This window comes from Amblyraja radiata, chromosome 3, assembly GCF_010909765.2.
Source record: "Amblyraja radiata isolate CabotCenter1 chromosome 3, sAmbRad1.1.pri, whole genome shotgun sequence".
NCBI lineage: Eukaryota > Metazoa > Chordata > Chondrichthyes > Rajiformes > Rajidae > Amblyraja > Amblyraja radiata.
In genome coordinates, this window is record NC_045958.1 from 62,816,095 (window position 1) to 62,840,733 (window position 24,639).

General features: G+C 42.6%; 1 protein-coding gene across 1 annotated transcript in view; it reads left to right on the plus strand.

The window, feature by feature from the left end:
• LOC116971089 (RE1-silencing transcription factor B-like) overlaps positions 1-11,504 on the plus strand; it is a 37,858-nt gene extending 26,354 nt beyond the window's left edge. The window contains exon 4 of the mRNA XM_033017923.1: positions 6,602-11,504. Coding sequence (XP_032873814.1) covers positions 6,602-8,433 — 1,832 coding nt within the window. The 3' untranslated portion in view covers positions 8,434-11,504. The remainder of the gene's footprint in view (positions 1-6,601) is intronic.
• Positions 11,505-24,639: the final 13,135 nt, after the last annotated feature.

The window sequence follows — 24,639 nt, forward strand, 5'->3', positions numbered from 1 at the left end:
AGCGCGGCTGGAGAGGGAGGGGCGGTAGAGAGAGCGAGGGCAGCGGGCAGAGGACAGCGGCATAGGATAGGGGCAGCGGGCAGAGGGAGCGGGAGGGTGGCAGAGGGAGTGGGGAGGGCAGAGAGGGAGCAGGAGGGGGGCAGAGAGGGAGCAGGAGGGGGGCAGAGAGGGAGCGGGGGGACAGAGAGGGAGGGGGTTAGAGTTTGAGGGGTGGGGGGGGAGGGCGCGCGGTATCACAGGTGAGGGCTGGTTCCTGAAAGCAATACACCTTCACACCTGGCTGCGGGCTGCGGCAGCAACCTCCCCACCATGTGCCGACCCGGGGCGAGTACAGAGCCCGGCTTGCTCGTTCTTTCTCCGTCTTTTGAATAACCAGTGGGGCAGGCGGGAGTGGTCGAGGGTGTGATGTCACTCGCAGTGCGAGGAAGATGGCAGTCACGCAGACCCATTTTGACGTCATCAGCGAAAGACAGTCGTTTTTATTTCAAAGTTATGTCTGATTTTTTAACATTTTCAGTAATAACTCGAGAAATAATGCACAAAAATTTAAGTTTAAGCGATATTGGACTCCAGGGGAAAAACGTCTACCGGAATATGTAAAAATGTTTCTCTGTAAAAATTCAAACAAGGGCAACCTACTGTACTTCCGGAAATGCTACACTTGTCGCTTTACCTCCCCCCTTGACTCCATCCAAGGACCTAAGTCTTTCCAGGTTCACCTGCACCTCCTCCAACCTCATCTATTGCATCCGTTGCTCTAGATTTCAGCTGCTCTACATCGGTGAGACCATCGGCGTTGGCGATCGCTTTGCCCAACACCTTCGCTCAGTTCGCAATAACCAACCTGATCTCCCAGTGGCTCAGCACTTCAACTCCCCCTCCCATTCCGAATCTGACCTTTCTGTCCTGGGCCTCCTCCATGGCCAGAGTGAGCCCCACTGTAAATTGGAGGAGCAGCACCTCATATTTCGCTTGGGTAGTTTACAAACCAGCGGTATGAACATTGACTTCTCCAATTTCAGTTAGTCCTTGCTTTCTCCCTCTTTCCCCTCCCCTTCCCAGCACTACCACTTCCCACTGTCTCCACCTCTTCCTTTCTTCTTCCCGACCCCACCACCCCCACATCAGTCTGAAGAAGGGTCTTGACCCGAAACGTCACCTATTCCTTCGCTCCATAGATGCTGCCTCACCCGCTGAGTTTCTCCAGCATTTATATCTACCTTCGTACTTCCAGAAATGGTGTGTTCAGCTCTTAACTCAGACAATTTTTCTTCTGCATTTCAGGAAATACAAATTTACGTATTAATTATTAGCAAGCTAGTGGATTCAGTTTGATTAACCAAAGAGCAGCTGAACCATAAGAAAACAAGCAGATTCAAATGTCAATCCCTATCTCTGCTGTTGGTTGATCTCGGCAGGGCTGACATTAGGAATGGCACGAATAATTTTGATCCTGCAGTGTTAGGAGTGGAAATATCAGCCTGTAAACAGCAGCCGAAATGGCCTGTCCCACTTTCACGACCTAATTCACGACCTTTATTACTCGTGGACATGTTTCATCATGCTAGAAAAACGCCCCGACCTACTTGATGCCACGAGTACCTACGACTAGCATCACGGCCTGCTACGACGTACTTACGATCTCCTACAACCTCCTTTGACCTCGTGACGACCATGCTGAGAGTACGAGTCAAGGGCAAACTCGGCAGAGGTCGTGAATTAGGTCGTGAAAGTGGGACAGGCCTTTCACTAAGTCGCGAGAAATATTGCTGGAAAGTGTGGAACTCCAAGACACAAACATCTTCAAATTATAATATTAGGAATACCTTAAATTCCCGACATAAAACTAACCTTTGGCTGTCGCTTGGAAATAGATTGAAGCTGCCATTAAGAGAACTGCTTTTTGATTTCCTCCAAGCAACAGGCACTCTTTTGTTCTTGGAAGTTCTAGAAAGTTCCAGTACCTGCAATGAATATTGAATTGCTTTGCCTTAGGATTCCAGGGTGATTTTCTTTCACAAGCTATAGTCAGAACTTTTATCCCTGAGTGGAAATGTCAAAGATGAGAGGGCATAGCTTTGCGATGAGAGGGGCAAAGTTTAAAAGTGATGTGTGGGGCAAGTATTTTACACGGAGTATGGTGGCCTTGAACGTGCTGCCAGGAATGATGTCGGAAACCGATATAATAATGTTGTTTAGGTCATAAGGTCGCAAGTAATAGGAGCAGAATTAGACCATTCGATCAATCAAGTCCACTCTGCCATTCAATCATGGCTGATCTCTCTCTCTTAACCCTATTCCTTTGCTTTCTCCCCATTACCCCTGACACCCGTACTAATCAAGAATCTATCTATCTCTGCCTTAAACATATCCATTGACTTGGCCTCCACAGCCTTCTGTGGCAAAGAATTCCACAGATTCACCACCCACTGACTAAAGAAATTTGTCCTTGTTTCCTTCCTGAAGGAATGTCCTTTAATTCTGAGGCTACGACCTCTGGTCCTAGACTCTTCCACTAGTGGAAACGTCGTCCCCCATCCACTCTATCCAAGTCTTTCACTATTCGGTAAGTTTCAATGAGGTCCCCCCCCCCCCCCCGATCCTTCTAAACTTCAGCGGGCCCAGTGCCATCAAACGCTCATCGTATGTTAACCCACTCATTCCGGGGATCATTCTTGTAAACCTCTTTTGGACCCTCTCCAGATCCAGCACATCCTTTCTCAGATATGTTGCCCAAAATTACTCACCATACTCCAAATGCAGCCTGACCAGCTCCTTAAAGAGCCTCTCAGCATTATGTCCCTGTTTTTGTTTTCTCACCGTCGTGAAATAAATGCTAACATTGCATTTGCAATGCCAAAATAGGCTTTTAGATAGGCAAATTGATATGCAGGGAATGGAGAAATAAGGGCATGTGGAGATTACCTGAGCATCATGCTCGGTATGCATTGTGGGTCGATGAGCCAGTTCCCATACTGTTTTATGTTCTATATTTAAAATATAGGAAGTATTAAGTCCAGTTCTGGAAAAACTAATATTCTAAAATGAGACTGAGTCCAATTGTATCAGTTCATCCTATACCAAAATACTCTTCCTATCAGTCATTTGGAGTTTCTGACTTGCTCAGATCACTGGTTACACGGAGGAACTTAAGATGTGAATCTTGTTTTGAGAATGAAAGTTTCTTTAAACATCAGTAATTTGCATTTGGGCTCTGGAGCAAGGGACATTAAAATAGTACCAATGCATCATTCAGAAATAGCTATTGATATCAAGCTATCCATCTAGATCTTGTATGATTAGAATGTACTGTCTACTTAGGGACATAAGAAATAAAAGGAGGACATGTGGTCATTTATGCATGCTCTACCACCCAGTGCTGATCTTAACCTCAGCTCCACTTTACAGCATAATTCTTGCATCTACTTTGACAAGCCCTGTCAGGATTATCTACTTTAGGATGAGATCACAACTCATTTTGTCACTACTTGAAAGCATTTTGCTGCTTTTTTCAACTCTCCTCATAGACCAACACCAATTTTGGTGTTAACATCAATTCAGATGTATGTATATTTTAAAAATCAATTTTGTGAACCTTTGTTATATTCCCAATTATACATGTATATCCTTTCTTAGGTAGGGAAACCAGATCTGTACACAATATTCCATGTGTATACTCACCAGGGCCCAGAAGGCTGTGGAGGCCAAGTCAATGGATATTTTCATTTTTTGCTCTTATACTGTAATGCATTTATAGTTAAAGATCAACATGTTATTTGCATCCTAATTGCATTCTCAGGGCTGGATGAGATGGATTGATTGAATGTTGCAGCATGGAAACAGGCCCCTCAATCCACTGAGTACTTGCCACCATTGATCACCTGTTCACACTAGTTCTATGTTATTGCACTTTTACATCCACTCCATAAACACAAGAATCATTCTTCATTCCTCGTGGACAACTTTCAGATGGAATCAAACATTGCACAATCATCAACAAACATCCCCATTTTTGACTTAATGATAAAAGGAATTCATGAAGCAGCTGAAAATTGTTGGGTTTACAATACTGCCCCGAGGAATTCTTGTGGAGATGCCTTGGGGATTGGATGTTTAATGTAAAAAATCAGGGCCATCTTTCATTTTGCGAAGTATGATTGCAGCTGCACACTTTGACTTCAGTTTTGCTAGTGTTACAGTGACAGTCTGGCTGCATCCCTGGGTCTGGGGAAATTGTGATATCCTGTCATGTATTATTATTATAGAGAAAAAGTTTGAATTGCTGAGTTCCAGCTAAGCTTCTCCAACAGCTTGTGTTTTGCTCTGGATGTCAGCATCTGCATATCCATATTTATAACTAACCCAAAGCGTCACCTATTCCTTTTCTCCAGATATGCTGCCTGAATCGCTGAGTTACTCCAGCATTTTGTGTCGATCTGCAGTGTAAACCAGCATCTGCAGTTCCTTCCTCCACATTATTTCTGTTCAACTTGCTTCACAATACATGCCTAGAATTGCCAGATTTTACAAAGATTAATCAAGTATTTAGAACTTGCAGATCTAATGTCTAAACTTGCAAACTTTTCCTATTACTATATCAACTATGTGGGCAGCATTTGTTGTAGTCATGGTTATTATTTGCAGAGCTATGTGACTATGATTTTGAACCCAATCCAGGTTAAGACACTACTTTAGTGCACCAGTTTACTAGGTAACCAGGCTTTTGTTTATTCTATATGTGCTGGTTTGATAGCAGTCTGGCAGTACAATCTTTAATGAAAAACCTTTAATGACAATTATTATCCTGAATGCATGCACCAGCTTATATTTTAGGTCAGTCTGTAACTGCATGCTGCTGGCATCTGTGGATTGGCCATGATGTAGTCGGAGTTGATAAGTAGCAGCCTGAATGGTTAATGAATTAACATATTATAAGGAACTGACTGGTTAAAGTATGAATATCACTGGAAATGAAACTTTTAAAGTAAACTAGTGATCTATGCCTCAGCGTGCTTTAGGATGATTATGGTTTAACTGCAGAATACACAATGCACCATTTGTTCCGGGTAACGATGAATCAACTTTTTGACCTAAAAACTGAGATATTCTTTTCCCATCAACATATCTGACAGATTTGAAGTCCACTTTTAAGGGGAATTTGATAAGTGAACAGATTAGCTGAAAGAAAATGACGGATAAAATGTATTACAGTACTTTTTCCATGTCCGCTATAAGATGCAAATGCAGAGATTGAATATAATATTTTTAATATAAAATATTATTTAAGTGTAATGAGAGAATGCCACTACAAAGCTTCACCAGATACTTCAGTTCATGACTTTCTTGAACCCAAATATTTGAATCAGTTTCATGTTAAATTACTGTTTATTGCAATATATGAGCTAGATTGTTTTTGCGAGATAAAGATTCTAAATGGAGTGTAAAATGACTGACGGCCTACACTTGGTTAATGTTTCCTACAGTATTGGGCCAGGTAATGATTGCTTTTGGTGAGTTTTATCTTTTCTTCTGTTGTGATTGTTTCTGAAAAGTGCAGTTCTGCTACCATTTTACCACATGTTAATTTCCATTTTTTCTACAATGCCTTCACTGGACCAGATGGTTTTTGAACCGTTCTAATCTGGCAAGTATTTTCTTACGGGTTAGTATTGGTAGGTATTAACATTTAGTTTTCAATAATAGTTTCCAGCATGCTATCTTTTTGTTTTATAGTTGGATTTTTCAGACATTTTTATAAAATTGATCGAGTTATGATACTGAATGAGTTACTTCAAACCATACTGCCTGCCCCTAACCTATATCTTCCTATTCCAATTCAGTTGTTCTGCCTATTTCTGGGGGATACTCATTGATTTAGGGCCAGGAGTATGACCTGGTTGTCACTATGGGCATCTTGGTACTATTATGACCAAGCTCAGTAAAGTACAACTGAAAATAGTAGGTGCATGTTATTATTATGTGTGGTAGTACACTATTTGTACATCTATGTGTATAGCATTTCATTTTTCCCTTCAGTGGCTTCTTACGAGTTTTTAGTATTCACGTTTTTTACCATTGTCCTCAGAGTGTAGATTCTTGGTATTATGGTCTGGTGTTGGGGGGAAAAAACATTTAAAAAAATGTCCAAGGCATTTCAGGTGAATTGGAAGAAAGGTTTAAAGATAATGACTAAATCATAATTTATTTTTACAAGTGTAAAGTTACTTAAAAATATAGAGATGCTGCAGTAAAGAATCAGTAAGATGATCTAAACATCAAAATGTATGTGATTGCTTAAAATCATTCCAGGCAGTTCACTGAAGTTCCAAAGTTTGGAATTCTGATAACAATGTTAACTTTCATGCACTTCCTATAATTTTGATAAAAATTACTGAAAGGCCTATATATTTCACAAATTAAATGTATTATAAACAAATAAAATATAATAAAAACTGGATAAATTAGTTTATTCCCTCAGCAGCTGTTATTTGGCTTAAATATATTGAGTACTACCAGACTAATTCAGTGATCATCAGGGAATACTTTTGTATGATGCACTGTTCAGAACAAACTAAGGGTTTCATTTCATTTATTTCAACAGGTGAGAAGCCATTTAAATGTGATCAGTGCAACTATGTAGCATCAAATCAGCACGAGGTGACAAGACATGCGAGACAAGTTCATAATGGTCCCAAACCATTAACATGTCCTCATTGTGAGTACAGAACAGCTGATCGCAGCAACTTCAAAAAGCACGTTGAACTCCATGTGAATCCACGCCAGTTTCTGTGCCCGGTCTGTAAGTATGCAGCTTCCAAGAAATGCAACTTGCAATATCACATAAAGTCCAAGCATCTAAATTGCAGTGATATTACCATGGATGTGTCAAAGGTGAAGTTGCGTAAGAAACGACTTGAATTGGATGTTTTTCCTGCTAAAACTGGCGAGAAAACGTCAGACAAGTTGCAACTGAAAAGAGCTGAGAATCTGGATAAGAAGGGCACTACCAAGGTGGAGAAAACTACAGCTGTATCAAAGGAACATAGTTTGGGCGCCATCAAATCAAAAATGAAGACCCGAGATCATAAAGTTTTCAGACAGAAGCATCTATCAAAAAGGGATACTGATACAGAAAAAGCAAGGAAAACCAAGAGCAACAAACGGAAGAGATGCTTAACAGTAGAGGGATCTTTGCAACAGGAGTCTGCAGATGAAACCCCTGTAGAAGCAAAAATAAAGAAAACAGGGAAAACTAAAGAGCTCATTGAACGTGAAACACAGAGAAGCAAAATCAAATTGGACAATACGTCGCATAGGAAAAGTTTTAAATGTAAACGAATTAAGAAGAAAAACAAAAATCATAGAAAAGTTGGTGCACATACTACTGGTGACAGTGCAGTTAAATGTAAGAAATCTGATCAGTCGGAACAGCAACCAATTGTGCCTAAAAAGAAAAAAGATTGTTCCAAAAATTCTGCATGTAGTAACCATAGTAACGTTGAAGATACACACACGAGCGAATCCCAGAAATCAGAACCATCCTGCGATAAAGCAATAAATAAAACTCTACTTGGTATTGTCATTGAACAAAATGAGAATTCTGTGAATGTGCACTCTGCAGAAAATACCAGCAAAATTGTTCAAAAGATTATAAAAGACCCTAAATCCCCTTCTGCCCCAGAATCGGAGGAATCAGAGGAAACATTAACTGTCAAGGAAACATCTATTGCCTCAGTATGTTCCACGGAAGTTTTTGCTGATAGTTCTGGACAAGGAGAAGGTGCTGATCAAGAAGGTTCCATTCAGGTGATCAGTATTGAGCTTGCTTTTGAACTTACCAACTCAAACAATTCAACTAAAGACCAAGATGGCATTACATACCAGGAGAAGGGCCAGGATGACATTGGTAATCAGATGGAAGTTGATGATGACATAAATAAGCAGATGGACATCCAGGATGATCAGAGCAAGCTGCAAAATAATGTCAACAAGGTTCCAGGTGCATTGGGTAACCAGAATAAACAGCAGGATTGTACAAAGGAGATACAAAATGGCCAGCCGAACCAGGACCAGCTCCAGGATGATGGTGACAAGGTTGAGAAAAACAAGCAAGAACAGAACAAAAAACAGAACAAGGATGAAATTATGGAAATAGATGAAGACGAAGGCATTCATAGCCATGAAGGAAGTGAAATCAGTGAAGATTCAGAAGGGAGTGATGACTCTGGTCTGAATGGTGCAAAGCCTACTCCAGACGACAAAATGAACAAGAGGACACCAGGACATTCAGAAAGTATGAATGATGTTCCTGGGAGCTTTGTTTGCATATTCTGTGATCGTATATTCGGAATGAAAGGAGAATTTACCAAGCATCTTAATCGACACCTGGTAAATGTATACTATCTGGAGGAAGCAGCAAAAAGCCAGGAATAAATGCAGTCCCAAGATGTGGCAAGTTTGCCCTAGAATATTAATCATAGCTGTTACAAAATATTCAAATCACTCTAAAGTGACTTTGGATTTTTTTTTTAACATTTCCTTTACTGAACTTTTTGTTGCTAACTGCATGTATTTTCTGCTTTTTCAAATTTCTTGCTCATAATTCAGAGATAGTACAAAAGCATTTATCTATAATAGCAAAATGTTTTAATTGTGCTTTGTACCAGTTTAATCAACCACTGATTTTGATTTTTCATTGCACTATTAGTACTGAAATAGTTTCATTTAATCTGATTCATACGTTCTGTTTTGTCCCTTTGTAAATACGTGGTAACACTGGACATCAACATTTTGTTCTGTTTTTACATGATTTTGGGTTAAAGCTGATCTACAATAATGACTATGGTTGGTCATAATTTGAAAACTCAAGATAGTGGTCAAAGAAATTAGACTGTCAATTATTTGATTTGGATATCTCATCGTAAGTTAAAATAATGCCTTTCACCAGGCAGTCTTGCATTTCAAGGCCATTTGTGTGCAATTTGGATTTAAATCTTGATGCGCAATGTGTGGAATTAGTCCATTTCATAATTTTGCATTTTAGGCACTCTTTCATTAAAATTAGCTATTACCTTTATAAATCATAACTTGCATCTTAAATTGACAGCACAGTATTTTCTGATAATAAGTTAAACTTTTCTGCATTTTATTCAAATCACAGGAGAGAGCACTTTGCAAGATGATACCAGATCTCAAGTAACTAATGTCATGATACTTAGGATTTTGTAGCAAACAGTTCTTGGTAGCCTCACAAAAAAAAGATCCAATATGGTGCTTATAAAATTGCACAAAATAAGTAATCAACTATGCAATATAATTAATTAGTAATGGTTTTATATATAGAAATGTTTTTTTTTCTGTATCATGTATTTATATTTGTGTGTTTAAACAACCGTTTGGGACTTGACTATTAACCAACCCACTGCAGCAAACTGATTGGGAGTAATGCTGGGTAAATGCTAAATTATTTTCCATTTGTATTGGATATTATTACTCCAGCTTTTAAAAGGTAAATGTCAAGCATCCCAAATAAATGGAGGTATAAAAATCCCGGCCCGGTATCCTTTTCAGTTGGAACTGTTACTGGGATACAGTCTTGCCAGTATTCATTGTCTAGCATGCATAATACTTGGCAATCTGGAGTTCCTGTGGGCATGTGTAAATGACATATAAATGGATCTGATTTGATCCCAATTTGTTTCTGACTAGTGCACCCTGTATATTGATGAGAACTTATTGCAGTCTTGATTCTGCATTCAGATGCTGCACCCCTGAACACAGAGCATTGTTAGTTAATGGAATGAAACACTGAAAGATTTAATCACCTCAGATTGACTTAGATAGTGAGTTGGTATGGCCAAAGAATATAAATAACTGTGATTTTCATTTGTGTTTTTCTCCTGAATTAATATGTTATGTTCAGTATGTTGTTTGGAGTAGCCACTTTGATTGATGAATATGGGAAATAATTTAAGTACTGAATAGCATTTTCTTTGCTTTGACAATCATGTTGAAAAAGTCATGTATATCTGTGATTAAATTAAAACATGTTTATATAGATTTTTAACTGCAATTTGCTTATTTTATGGTTTGCATTATTCATACATAGGTTTTGCAGTCATCCAATTAAATTGTAGTAAACAGTTAAAGGAGTTAAAAAATCTGTAATAATACAGCTTGAATAATGAATACTGTAAGAGGTCTGGAGATTCGGCTCATGCAAATGTGAAAAATGCTTGGACTTTTTAGATCTAGAATATTTTAATGCATGGTTTAATGTAATCCTCGGTACTAAAATGCTTAATGACTATATCTGTTTTCCTGCATTTCCTGTAATAAGTAGTACCCATTCAATTATGATAAAATACATTGTTTTAATTTAATTTAAAAATTCAGACTTTGCTGAGTGATAGAAAACTTGTGTCCTGCTTGTTAAGATCTGACCAATCTCCAGAAAGGCCCTAGATTAGTTAATTTGTTCTGATTTACTTTATATCTACTTTCAACTTTTTTCTCTGCAAACTAGTATCACATAGCAGAAGGAATAAAGATACTTAAACTTAGCTGTTTCTATCTGGTTTGACATGCACTGATAGTGTTTCTTAGTGAGACCAGCAACTACTGCAGCTACCAGAAAGGTGGAAAATGCTTGGACCTCTTGGATCTAGAATATTTTAATGCATGGTTTAATGTGTGCATTGGGTTGTCTGGGTGCAGCAAACATTGGAAAATCAAGTTGGGGTGAGGCACAAGTGAAGTAATCCTTCTCTTTTTTCTGATATCTGTTGCATCCAAAAGTAGATTCCAATTAATCACTGAATGTAAATTTTACTTGTCAACTGAATACAAGACGGAGGTGCCAGTGAAAGTCTTGTAACTGTGGATAGATCTTCCTCAGCAATAACATCTCATCAATAACAGACATTAGTATACCATAACTAATTTTAGTTTTCTGATTGAAACATCAGTCTCCTAATTTATTAATCATATTGCACCTTAATGTTTCTTCATAGATTCATTTTAAGTTTTAATTTGCAGAGTTACTTAACAAGCATAGGATTCAAGCAATTTTGCAATGTCATTTGAATTGAAGAACTTTTTTTTAAAAGCTGCATGTGTAAAATTGACTGCATTTTTGAATGTGAAGTTAAAATGTTAATTCTTAAAATTCCAATTCTTAATATATTAAATAACACAATTTGCAAACAAATTATTCTGTTCCATCTACAGTAGAAGCTCCTGCGGGTTTAGCAGCTTGCTTGTCATTGTTTGAACCATTAGAAACATCAAATTTTACAGCACAAACGGTGTTGCATTCCATCATATCACTGTTGGCTCTTGAAAACTGTTTAATTTATCACCATCCCACGTAACCTCTCTCCTAAGTCTGCAAATGTTTCCTTTCAAGTAAAGATTTCATTCACTTTTGAAAATTGTCATTGAATTTGTTTCCAGTACACTTTCAGGCAGTGCGTTGCCAATCACAACTTGCTGAACTAAAAAAATAATAATTTCCCCTGATTCCTTTATTAGTTATTTTATGGCTGTGTCCACTGATGACCAATTCTCCTTTTAATGGAAAATATTCCTTCCTTTTGATTCCATCAATATTTCTCCACCAAAACACAAGTTAGAGTACACCACCTTTATTTGGGTGGGCCCTTTGGAACCTGATCTGATCTGATTTCTAAATTTGTTAGTGACAACATTTTTGCAAAAGCTTATCAAAATCTGTCATTTCATTCCCTCCAGGAATGACCTGCAGTATTGCAATGTGAACACATCTTGTAACTATTCCCTTAAATTTGCTCACGTTCATTTTTTTTAATACAATCCCATTTCATTGGTGAGCTGGCTGTCACTAAAGTCCCTCAAGAGAGCCTGTAAATTGTATGAGGGAGATCAGCATAGCAGTCTAATTGCTGCATTCATTTAAAACAATGTATGGTGGAACAAGTGACTACTTTTTTTCCTTTTGTGGTAATTTATCCAGTAACAGGAGAATAGGCTGAGTGCTCAAATTAAATTAAATCTGATGGAATAACAATAGCTAATGGTCCTTGAACTCTAACTTCAGGAATAATATTAATGGAGCATGCTTTGCTGTGATTTCCCTGATAGTTTCCCGATGACTGATTCTCTGGTTAATGGAAAGTATTATTTCCAATCAGTTTTACTTAAATGAGTAGATGGTGATTCCAACCTACATTTAATTCTCCACATTCGGAGCTTTGAGTTCCTTGCTCGATGAAGGGTAATGCATGTTAATCCTCATTATTCTCTAATGCCAAAATAATTTGTTATAGAGCTATACTGCACAGATATGGACACTTTGGCCCATCATGTCAAGGCTGACTATGATGCTCATTATCCATATTCCATTTGCCTGTACTAGGCTGGTTACTCTTTTCCTATCCAATGGCCTGTCTAAAAGTAATTTTATCTGCCTCTACCATGTTTTCTGGCAGCTTGTTCCAGATAGTTGCCATCCTTTGTGTGGAGGAAATTAACTTGTTCCTCAGATCTCTTAAATTTCTGCCATCTATAATTTTTGATTGACAATTGACTACTTTTTTAGAACTTCTAACTAAGAATTGTACTTTTGGTTTCATCCCTTTATAAGTAAATTGTAGCCACATAGGGCAAATAGACATTTTGACTTTTTATCAACATTGGACTAGTAGACTTAAGAGTTTCTATTGTTTGGCAGACAAGAGAGGCATTATTATTCAGTGAAGGCAGAAGGATTGCAATTACATAAGATGTTAAAAGAATAATTAACAAAAATGTGAGTCATTATCTTTTCAAAATGTAATTCTTCATTCTTGGGATATAGACGTTGCTCGCATGGCCAATGTAAATGCCCCTCCTTCCTTCCCTCCTTTGAGAAACTGAGAGTGAACCACCTTGAACCACTGCAATGTGGTGTTGAAGATAGTCTTGTAATGCAGATTAATTAGATGTCAGAACATCTTGAACAGTTTTGCCTCATGATAAATCTGGTTTAGAATGTAGTGCAGCAAAGTTGTAAAGTAAGATAGACACCAAGCTGGAGTAACTCAGTGGGACAGGCAGTATCTCTGGAGAGAGAATGAGTGACGTTTCGGGTCGAGACCCTTCTTCAGAGTTGTAAAGTAGTTGGAAATAAGGTGAAGTATGCTGCAAAGCTATCGTAAAGGTTGGTAGACACAAAATGCTGGAATAACTCAACGGGACAGGCAGCATTTCTGGAGAGACGTTTCAGGGCGAAACCCTTCTTCAGACTCGGAAAGAGAGCATCTATGGAGCGAAGGAAATAGGCAACGTTTCAGCCCGAAACTGCCTATTTCTTTCGCTCCATAGATGCTGCCTCACCCGCTAAGTTTCTCCAGCGTTTTTGTCTACCTTCGATTTTCCAGCAACTGCAGTTCCTTCTTAAACATTCAGACTCGGAAAGGTTAGTTAGCTAACAAGCAGACAGGAACACTACAGAGGATCAATCGGTTAATATTTGGCATTGAACAACTTATTTAGATAATTTCCAAATGACAGGTGTACTAATGCTCTGGCATTTTTACAAATTTTCACTCGAAAGGACCTCTCGCAGCATGATTAACACTTTGCCTCGTCCGTACAAAAGCACTTCTATTAGTGTTGGCTTAAAATTAAAAATGTAAGTAATTCAGAGTTGCTTTACACCATTTATCTGTGCAATACTTCTGTTTTTTTTCTGTTGATACCAAAGTTTGGAAAAGTAACCTACTGTACTTTGTTTTCAGATTATTAAATTTAATTTTGATTTCAAGGATAAACATTTATCAAAGAAAATGACTGACAGTTATGTTGGACACAAAACTTCCATTGTTTTAGTACGAGGACTATGTATAAAAGGATATTTTTCACAACATTTTTGCGTTTTTGTTAACTAATATTTAAAAAACTAATCTGTGTAACTTTCTAAAAGGCTTAGTATTTAGCAAAAGTTTTGCTGCATTAAAGATTTGTAAGCTGAACTGTGTGTGCTATTCATTTAGATTACTGTATTTTTCATTTTATCTTTTTATTGTAGACCAGTGCAGTATTTGACACAAACTTGTGTTCAACAAGATTCAAAAAGCCTTTGCTATACATTGCTTGCAGCCCAAAGAGAATATTGCAGAATCACTGAACATTAACCCTGAGGCAGCACAGTGATGCAGCTAATAAAGCTGCTGCCTCACAGCTCTAGCAACCGGGGTTCTGTCCTCACCTCCAGTGCTGTATGCATGTTCTGCCTGTAACAGCATGTGATTCCACCAGGTGCCCTGATTTCTTTCCATATCCCAAAAATGTGCAGACCACTGCTAGATGGTTGTCACTGTATCAATGGGCCAAAGGGGTTGTTTCTATGCTGTATCTTTCTATAACTCAGTCCTCTCTTCATACTACACTGTTTTCTCAGTTGAGTAATGGAAGAGAGATAGATCATTTTTTGTAAGGGTATTGATACTTTATTGATAATATTGATAATATTTAAAAGTAATAGAACATGGTGTTTGGAGTCCCATTGGAAGTAAACTAGCTTTCCCAAAACAATCCTGCCTAACAGGAAAGGCAGATTTATTATATCAAATTGCATAATTCAATGTCGTGGAATTTAATCCTTAAAATTCAGATTTTTTGTGCAACTATTGATTCATTTTAGTTTTTGTTTCAAAGCAAGAATATTTTACAACCTCTTGATAATTCATTGTTCTGAAGTGAAATGTAGTCACTGCTGTACTGTGGAAATTCCAATAGCCAATTTGTCCACTGCCGTGTCTCACAAGCAAAATAGACACAATAACTACATAATGCCCTGAATCTTCTGCAAAAATACTGGTAGTTTGATGTGAAAATGTATCTCCTTGTAGATTTGTGAGTCTCTAACTCCAAGAACCTGATCACAAATAATTTCCCCGTGAAGCCAATGACAGTGTGCATACTCCGGCAGATATTCCAGCAGTTTTGCAGAGGAAAACTGGTCATTGAATCTTCACTAAATTAGAAATGGTATAAATCCAGCAAGCTCACCTTTGAGCATAAAACAGTGGTTATGAGTGGAAAGGTAAGAAGAAAGTTTATTTTTAATTTAATAGTTTATGCATATAATCATTGATTTTTTTTTCTAGTATTGTTAATTTTGTGATTATCACCAGCTATAAGAGGGAAGCCCCTCTACATATTCTGATATAGATTTACGTCATGATGTCAAAAATCGCCTTATCTGAAAATTGAATGCATTATTTTTCGAGTTATTTATGAAAATGTTCAAAAATTTCAAATAACCTAGAAAATAAACGAGATGGTCTCGCTGATGATGTCACAATGGATCTGACTGCCTTCCCTGTTCTGTCTTCTGAACTTTCACTTCTTTAAATTTGTCACTTAGCGTTTTTAAACTGCTGCTCGGGTCGTGCTGCGCGCTCCGCTGGGCTCCTTGACGTTCTAGAACATGGCGGCGGGTGTTATCGCCACGCGGGACAGCGTGATGGGAAGGTGGCTATGGCGGCCAATACTCCCTCTGGGAGAGGTTGTCTATGGAGACCTGCGATACCTCCATCGATTGCAGGGACTCGGGGAATCGTGACGCCTTTTCCTCGTTGGTGATCCCGATCCCACCTGGCGATCTCCATCAATGACTGCACCTCCACTGACTCCTCTGTCAAGCTTCTCAAGTTTGCGGACCTGATGGGATAAATTGCAGACTTGATTTTTAAAATCTCAAAATTTTGTAATATTGCTAATACATGGCCAATAAACTTATTCATTCATTCAATATGCTTAATTCTTAATGGTTTATGAATACAAGAGGAAACATTCAATCTCCTTAGTACAGAGAATATATCTTACGGGTAAAACACAGACTAATTTCTTTTTTGCATACTGTGGATAAGACTGAATGCAGATTGGGTGACTGATTTGTGGAACACCACCTTTTCAATCTGTGGGTTTGACTTTGGCCTTCTAATCTATCTTCTATCTATCTATCTATCTATTAATATATAAAACTCTCGCCCAAAATTCCGAAACGGAACTCCGTCCGGCTGCCACATTTCTTCCATTGATTCCCTGCAACTCCGAAACTGGACGCAGAATCGCCGACATCTTTTCCATTTCGGTAGAGATTTCACTTTTCTTTCTAAGTATCCGCTCCTCATTACATTCCGTCGTGTTTAAGTACACGTTTTTAATCAAATCCTTCCCCCCCCCCCCCCCAATATTTCAAAACTAAACTGGCTTCACACCCACAGAACCTTCACCAGCCCCAGCCCCTGCTGAACGTTCCATCGTGTGATGTCACAATGCCCAATGCTCACAGATGTCCAATCGGAATGGATTCATTTACATATGCCTATGCAGGAGCCCAAGCCCATGGTGAACGTTCCATCGTGTGATGTCACAATGCCCAATGCTCAAATACATTGTTGCCATAGAGAGGGATTACAGAGAAGGTTCACCAGACTGATTCCTGGAATGTCAGAACTTTCAAATGAAGAAAGACTGGATAGACTCGCCTTGTACTCACTAGATTTTAGAAGATTGAGGGGGTATCTTATAGAAACGCTTAAAATTCTTAAGGGGTTGGACAGGCTAGATGCAGGAAGATTGTTCCGGATGTTGGGGAAGACCAGAACAAGGGGTCAAAGTTTAAGGATAAGGGGGAACGCTGAATCGCCGACATCTTTTCCATTTTGGTAGAGATTTCACTTTTCTTTCTAAGTATCCGTTCCTCATTACATTTCGACGTGTTTAAGTGTACGTTTTTAATCAAATCCTAACCCCCCCCCCCCCAATATTTCAAACTAAACTGGCTTCACACCCACAGAACCTTCACCAGCCCCAGCCCCTGCTGAACGTTCCATCGTGTGATGTCACAATGCCCAATCTTCACATATGTCCAATCGGAATGGATCCATTTACATATGCCTATGCAGGAGCCCAAGCCAATGGTGAACGTTCCATCGTGTGATGTCACAATGCCCAATGCTCAAGACATCGTTGCCATAGAGAGGGAGTACAGAGAAGGTTCACCAGGCTGATTCCTGTTATGTCAGAACTTTCACCACTTAAAAGTGTATGCCCCAACGCAAAAGTGTAATGCCTCCTCCCCCCCCCCCCCCCCCCCCCCCCACAGTTTTTCAAATAAAAACTGGCTTCTCACCCATACAAGCAGCCATTTCGGTAGACATTTCACTTTCCCTTCCAGCTGTCCACTCCTCATTACATTTCGTTATGTTTATGTCCATTTTTTTCATTAAATCCTTCTCCTCCACCCCCCCCCCCCTCACTCAGCTGGCCTGCGACCATAACGGCTGCTGGTGCCCGCAGCACAACCTCACGCGACGCCATTTAAAAACGGCCTTTCGGGAACGGCTCTACTTCGAGGACCACGTCTCCCGTGGGGGCTACGGGTAGGCAACGGCTGCGTTGGGGCATTACACTTTTAAGACTCTGTGTGTGGGGATGCTTCGTGTGTGTGATGCCGCCCCGCCACCCCCTCCCCCCCCCCGTTGCCGAGACGGACCCGACTTCAACGACTTCAATATACGCTATTTTAAGACGGCCAGAACCCGACTTCGACGACCACGTCTCCGCTGGGGGCTACAGGTAGGGGACGGTCTTTATACACTTTTCCAACTCTGTGTGTGGGGGTGGTTAGTGGGGGTGATGCCGCCCCCCCCCCCCAGTGGGGGCTACGGGTAGGGTACGGCTGCGTTGGGGGATCAGACCCAACGGGTTTGCCATTGGTCGTCGTGTTTAAGTGCACGTTTTTAATCAAATCCTTCCCCCCCCCCCCCAATATTTCAAAAATAAACTGACTTCTCACCCATAGAAGCATCACCAGCCCCAGCCCCTGGTGAACGTTCCATCGTGTGATGTCACAATGCCCGATGCTCACAGATGTCCAATCGGAATGGATCCATTTACATATGCCTTTGCAGGAGCACAAGCACTTGGTGAACGTTCCATTGTGTGATGTCACAATGCCCAATGTTCAAATACATTGTTGCCATAGAGGGAGTACAGAGAAGGTTCACCAGACTGATTCAGGGATGTCAGGACTTTCATATGACGAAAGACTGGATAGACTCGGCTTGTACATGCTAGAATTTAGAAGATTGAGGGGGTATCTTATAGAAACTTACAAAATTCTTAAGGGGTTGGACAGGCTAGATGCAGGAAGATTGTTCCAGATGTTGGGGAAGTCCACAACAAGGGGTCACAGTTTAAGGATAAGAGGTAAATCTTTTAGGTCCGAGATGAGAAAAACATTTTTCACACAGAGAGTGGCGAATCTCTGGAATTCACTGGCACAGAAGGTAGTTGAGGCCTGTTCATTGGCTGTATTTAAGAGGGAGTTAGATGTGGTCCTTGTGGCTAAAGGGATCAGGGGGTATGGAGAGAAGGCAGGTACAGGATACTGAGTTGGATGATCAGCCACGATCATATTGAATGGTGGTGCAGGCTCGAAGGGCCGAATGGCCTACTCCTGCACTTAATTTCAATGGTTCTATGTTTCCCTCTACGCACCCCTCTCCCACCCATCCCTCTCTCCCCCACCCCCCTTCCCTCTCTACGCCACCCCCTTCCTCCTACCCCTCTGTCCCTCTTCCATCACTCCCCCTACCCCTCTCCACCTCCCTCCCCACTCTTCCACCTCTCCCCTTCCCCCTCCACTCTCCCTCCCCACTCTTTCCCCTCTCTCACCACCCCTCTCCCCCTCCCTCCCTCCTCCCCTACCTCCCCATCCTCCCCCTCCCCCACATCTCTCTTCCCATCCCCCTCTCTCACCCCCTACCCTGCTCTCCTTTCCCTCCCAAATCTGTCCCATTTCCTCCACCTCCTCTCCCCTCCCTCCCCTCTTCACATCCCCCCCCCCTCCCCCCACCTGTGTGTTTGGGGGTTGGTTAATATGAGTTTGATGCCGCAGCCCCCCCTCCCCCCCCCTGCAAAACGCCGTTGGGGAAACAGACCCAACGGGTCTGCACTTGGTCTAGTTAATATATAAACTCTCGCCCAAAATTCCGAAACGGAACTCCGTCCGGCTGTCACATTTCTTCCATTGATTCCCTGCAACTCCGAAACTGGACGCAGAATCGCCGACATCTTTTCCATTTCGGTAGAGATTTCACTTTTCTTTCTAAGTATCCGCTCCTCATTACATTCCGTCGTGTTTAAGTACACGTTTTTAATCAAATCCTAACCCCCCCCCCCCCCAATATTTCAAAACTAAACTGGCTTCACACCCACAGAACCTTCACCAGCCCCAGCCCCTGCTGAACGTTCCATCGTGTGATGTCACAATGCCCAATCTTCACATATGTCCAATCGGAATGGATCCATTTACATATGCCTATGCAGGAGCCCAAGCCAATGGTGAACGTTCCATCGTGTGATGTCACAATGCCCAATGCTCAAAGACATCGTTGCCATAGAGAGGGAGTACAGAGAAGGTTCACCAGGCTGATTCCTGTTATGTCAGAACTTTCATATGAAGAAAGACTGGATAGACTCGCCTTGTAATCGCTAGATTTTAGAAGATTGAGGGGGTATCTTATAGAGACGTTTAAAATTCTTAAGGGGTTGGACAGGCTAGATGCAGGAAGATTGTTCCGGATGTTGGGGAAGACCAGAACAAGGGGTCAAAGTTTAAGGATAAGGGGGAACGCTGAATCGCCGACATCTTTTCCATTTTGGTAGAGATTTCTCTTTTCTTTCTAAGTATCCGTTCCTCATTACATTTCGACGTGTTTAAGTGTACGTTTTTAATCAAATCCTAACCCCCCCCCCCCCCCAATATTTCAAAACTAAACTGGCTTCACACCCACAGAACCTTCACCAGCACCAGCCCCTGCTGAGCGTTCCATCGTGTGATGTCACAATGCCCAATCTTCACATATGTCCAATCGGAATGGATTCATTTACATATGCCTATGCAGGAGCCCAAGCCAATGGTGAACGTTCCATCGTGTGATGTCACAATGCCCAGTGCTCATAGACATCGTTGCCATAGTGACAGTACAGAGAGTCAGATGTGGGCCGAGGAGCCTTCAAGACAACATGAGATGTTCCCATATTGTGTGAAAATATTTACGTCATTCACCCCTGAACCTCGATAAGAACACCACCTGCACATCTTAATTAAATTAGAGAAAAACGGAAAAGAGGTCGGGCATTTACACTTTTAAGGCTCTGTGTGTGTCGAAGCTTCGTGTGTGTGATGCCGCACCGCTAACCCCCCCACCACCCCCCCCACGCGTTGCCGAGACGGACCCGACTTCGACGACTTCAAGATACGATATTTTAAGACGGCAGGGACCCGACTTCGACGACCAAATCTCCCCTGGGGGCTACAGGTAGGGAACGGTCTTTATGCACTTTTCCAACTCTGTGTGTGGGGGTGGTTAGTGTGTGTGAGGCGCCCGCCCCCCACCCCCCCCCCCAGTGGGGGCTACGGGTAGGGAACGGCTGCGTTGGGGGATCAGACCCAACGGGTTTGCCATTGGTCGTCGTGTTTAAGTGCACGTTTTTAATCAAATCCTAACCCACCCCCCCCCCCCCCAATATTTCACAACTAAACTGGCTTCTCACCCATAGAAGCAGCACCAGCCCCAGCCCCTGGTGAACGTTCCATCGTGTGATGTCACAATGCCCAATGTTCAAATACATCGTTGCCATAGAGGGAGTACAGAGAAGGTTCACCAGACTGATTCCTGGGATGTCAGGACTTTCATATGACGAAAGACTGGATAGACTCGGCTTGTACATGCTAGAATTTAAAAGATTGAGGGGGTATCTTATAGAAACTTACAAAATTCTTAAGGGGTTGGACAGGCTAGATGCAGGAAGATTGTTCCAGATGTTGGGGAAGTCCAGAACAAGGGGTCACAGTTTAAGGATAAGGGGTAAATCTTTTAGGACCGAGATGAGAAAAACATTTTTCACACAGAGAGTGGCGAATCTCTGGAATTCACTGGCACAGAAGGTAGTTGAGGCCTGTTCATTGGCTGTATTTAAGAGGGAGTTAGATGTGGTCCTTGTGGCTAAAGGGATCAGGGGGTATGGAGAGAAGGCAGGTACAGGATACTGAGTTGGATGATCAGCCACGATCATATTGAATGGTGGTGCAGGCTCGAAGGGCCGAATGGCCTACTCCTGCACTTAATTTCAATGGTTCTATGTTTCCCTCTACGCACCCCTCTCCCACCCATCCCTCTCTCCCCCACCCCCCTTCCCTCTCTACGCCACCCCCTTCCTCCTACCCCTCTGTCCCTCTTCCATCACTCCCCCTACCCCTCTCCACCTCCCTCCCCACTCTTCCACCTCTCCCCCTTCCCCCTCCACTCTCCCTCCCCACTCTTTCCCCTCTCTCCCCCACCCCTCTCCCCCTCCCTCACTCCTCCCCTACCTCCCCATCCTCCCCCTCCCCCACATATCTCTTCCCATCCCCCTCTCTCACCCCCTACCCCGCTCTCCTTTCCCTCCCAAATCTGTCCCATTTCCTCCACCTCCTCTCCCCTCCCTCCCCTCTTCACATCCCCCCCCCCTCCCCCCACCTGTGTGTTTGGGGGTTGGTTAATATGAGTTTGATGCCGCAGCCCCCCCTCCCCCCCCCTGCAAAACGCCGTTGGGGAAACAGACCCAACGGGTCTGCACTTGGTCTAGTTAATATATAAAACTCTCGCCCAAGATTCCGAAACGGAACTCCGTCCGGCTGCCACATTTCTTCCATTGATTCCCTGCAACTCCGAAACTGGACGCAGAATCGCCGACATCTTTTCCATTTCGGTAGAGATTTCACTTTTCTTTCTAAGTATCCGCTCCTCATTACATTCCGTCGTGTTTAAGTACACGTTTTTAATCAAATCCTTCCCCCCCCCCCCCCCAATATTTCAAAACTAAACTGGCTTCACACCCACAGAACCTTCACCAGCCCCAGCCCCTGCTGAACGTTCCATCGTGTGATGTCACAATGCCCAATCTTCACATATGTCCAATCGGAATGGATCCATTTACATATGCCTATGCAGGAGCCCCATCAATGGTGAACGTTCCATCGTGTGATGTCACAATGCCCAATGCTCAAAGACATCGTTGCCATAGAGAGGGAGTACAGAGAAGGTTCACCAGGCTGATTCCTGTTATGTCAGAACTTTCATATGAAGAAAGACTGGATAGACTCGCCTTGTAATCGCTAGATTTTAGAAGATTGAGGGGGTATCTTATAGAGACGTTTAAAATTCTTAAGGGGTTGGACAGGCTAGATGCAGGAAGATTGTTCCGGATGTTGGGGAAGACCAGAACAAGGGGTCAAAGTTTAAGGATAAGGGGGAACGCTGAATCGCCGACATCTTTTCCATTTTGGTAGAGATTTCTCTTTTCTTTCTAAGTATCCGTTCCTCATTACATTTCGACGTGTTTAAGTGTACGTTTTTAATCAAATCCTAACCCCCCCCCCCCCCCCCCAATATTTCAAAACTAAACTGGCTTCACACCCACAGAACCTTCACCAGCACCAGCCCCTGCTGAGCGTTCCATCGTGTGATGTCACAATGCCCAATCTTCACATATGTCCAATCGGAATGGATTCATTTACATATGCCTATGCAGGAGCCCCAGCCAATGGTGAACGTTCCATCGTGTGATGTCACAATGCCCAGTGCTCATAGACATCGTTGCCATAGTGACAGTACAGAGAGTCAGATGTGGGCCGAGGAGCCTTCAAGACAACATGAGATGTTCCCATATTGTGTGAAAATATTTACGTCATTCACCCCTGAACCTCGATAAGAACACCACCTGCACATCTTAATTAAATTAGAGAAAAACGGAAAAGAGGTCGGGCATTTACACTTTTAAGGCTCTGTGTGTGTCGAAGCTTCGTGTGTGTGATGCCGCACCGCTAACCCCCCCACCACCCCCCCCACGCGTTGCCGAGACGGACCCGACTTCGACAACTTCAAGATACGATATTTTAAGACGGCAGGGACCCGACTTCGACGACCAAATCTCCCCTGGGGGCTACAGGTAGGGAACGGTCTTTATGCACTTTTCCAACTCTGTGTGTGGGGGTGGTTAGTGTGTGTGAGGCGCCCGCCCCCCACCCCCCCCCCCAGTGGGGGCTACGGGTAGGGAACGGCTGCGTTGGGGGATCAGACCCAACGGGTTTGCCATTGGTCGTCGTGTTTAAGTGCACGTTTTTAATCAAATCCTAACCCACCCCCCCCCCCCCAATATTTCACAACTAAACTGGCTTCTCACCCATAGAAGCAGCCCCAGCCCCAGCCCCATCGTGTGATGTCACAATGCCCAATGTTCAAATACATCGTTGCCATAGAGGGAGTACAGAGAAGGTTCACCAGACTGATTCCTGGGATGTCAGGACTTTCATATGACGAAAGACTGGATAGACTCGGCTTGTACATGCTAGAATTTAAAAGATTGAGGGGGTATCTTATAGAAACTTACAAAATTCTTAAGGGGTTGGACAGGCTAGATGCAGGAAGATTGTTCCAGATGTTGGGGAAGTCCAGAACAAGGGGTCACAGTTTAAGGATAAGGGGTAAATCTTTTAGGACCGAGATGAGAAAAACATTTTTAACACAGAGAGTGGTGAATCTCTGGAATTCACTGGCACAGAAGGTAGTTGAGGCCTGTTCATTGGCTGTATTTAAGAGGGAGTTAGATGTGGTCCTTGTGGCTAAAGGGATCAGGGGGTATGGAGAGAAGGCAGGTACAGGATACTGAGTTGGATGATCAGCCACGATCATATTGAATGGTGGTGCAGGCTCGAAGGGCCGAATGGCCTACTCCTGCACTTAATTTCAATGGTTCTATGTTTCCCTCTCCGAAACCCCTCTCCCACCCATCCCTCTCTCCCCCACCCCCCTTCCCTCTCTACGCCACCCCCTTCCTCCTACCCCTCTGTCCCTCTTCCATCACTCCCCCTACCCCTCTCCACCTCCCTCTCCACTCTTTCCCCTCTCTCCCCCACCCCTCTCCCCCTCCCTCCCTCCTTCCCTACCTCCCCATCCTCCCCCTCCACCACATCTATCTCCCCATCCCCCTCTCTCACCCCCTACCCCGCTCTCCTTTCCCTCCCAAATCTGTCCCATTTCCTCCACCTCCTCTCCCCTCCCTCCCCTCTTCACATCCCCCCTCCCTCCACCCACCTGTGTGTTTGGGGGTTGGTTAATATGAGTTTGATGCCGCAGCCCCCCCTCCCCCCCCCCCCCCTGCAAAACGCCGTTGGGGAAACAGACCCAACGGGTCTGCACTTGGTCTAGTTAATATATAAAACTCTCGCCCAAAATTCCGAAACGGAACTCCGTCCGGCTGTCACATTTCTTCCATTGATTCCCTGCAACTCCGAAACTGGACGCAGAATCGCCGACATCTTTTCCATTTCGGTAGAGATTTCACTTTTCTTTCTAAGTATCCGCTCCTCATTACATTCCGTCGTGTTTAAGTACCCGTTTTTAATCAAATCCTTCCCCCCCCCCCCCCAATATTTCAAAACTAAACTGGCTTCACACCCACAGAACCTTCACCAGCCCCAGCCCCTGCTGAACGTTCCATCGTGTGATGTCACAATGCCCAATCTTCACATATGTCCAATCGGAATGGAGCCATTTACAT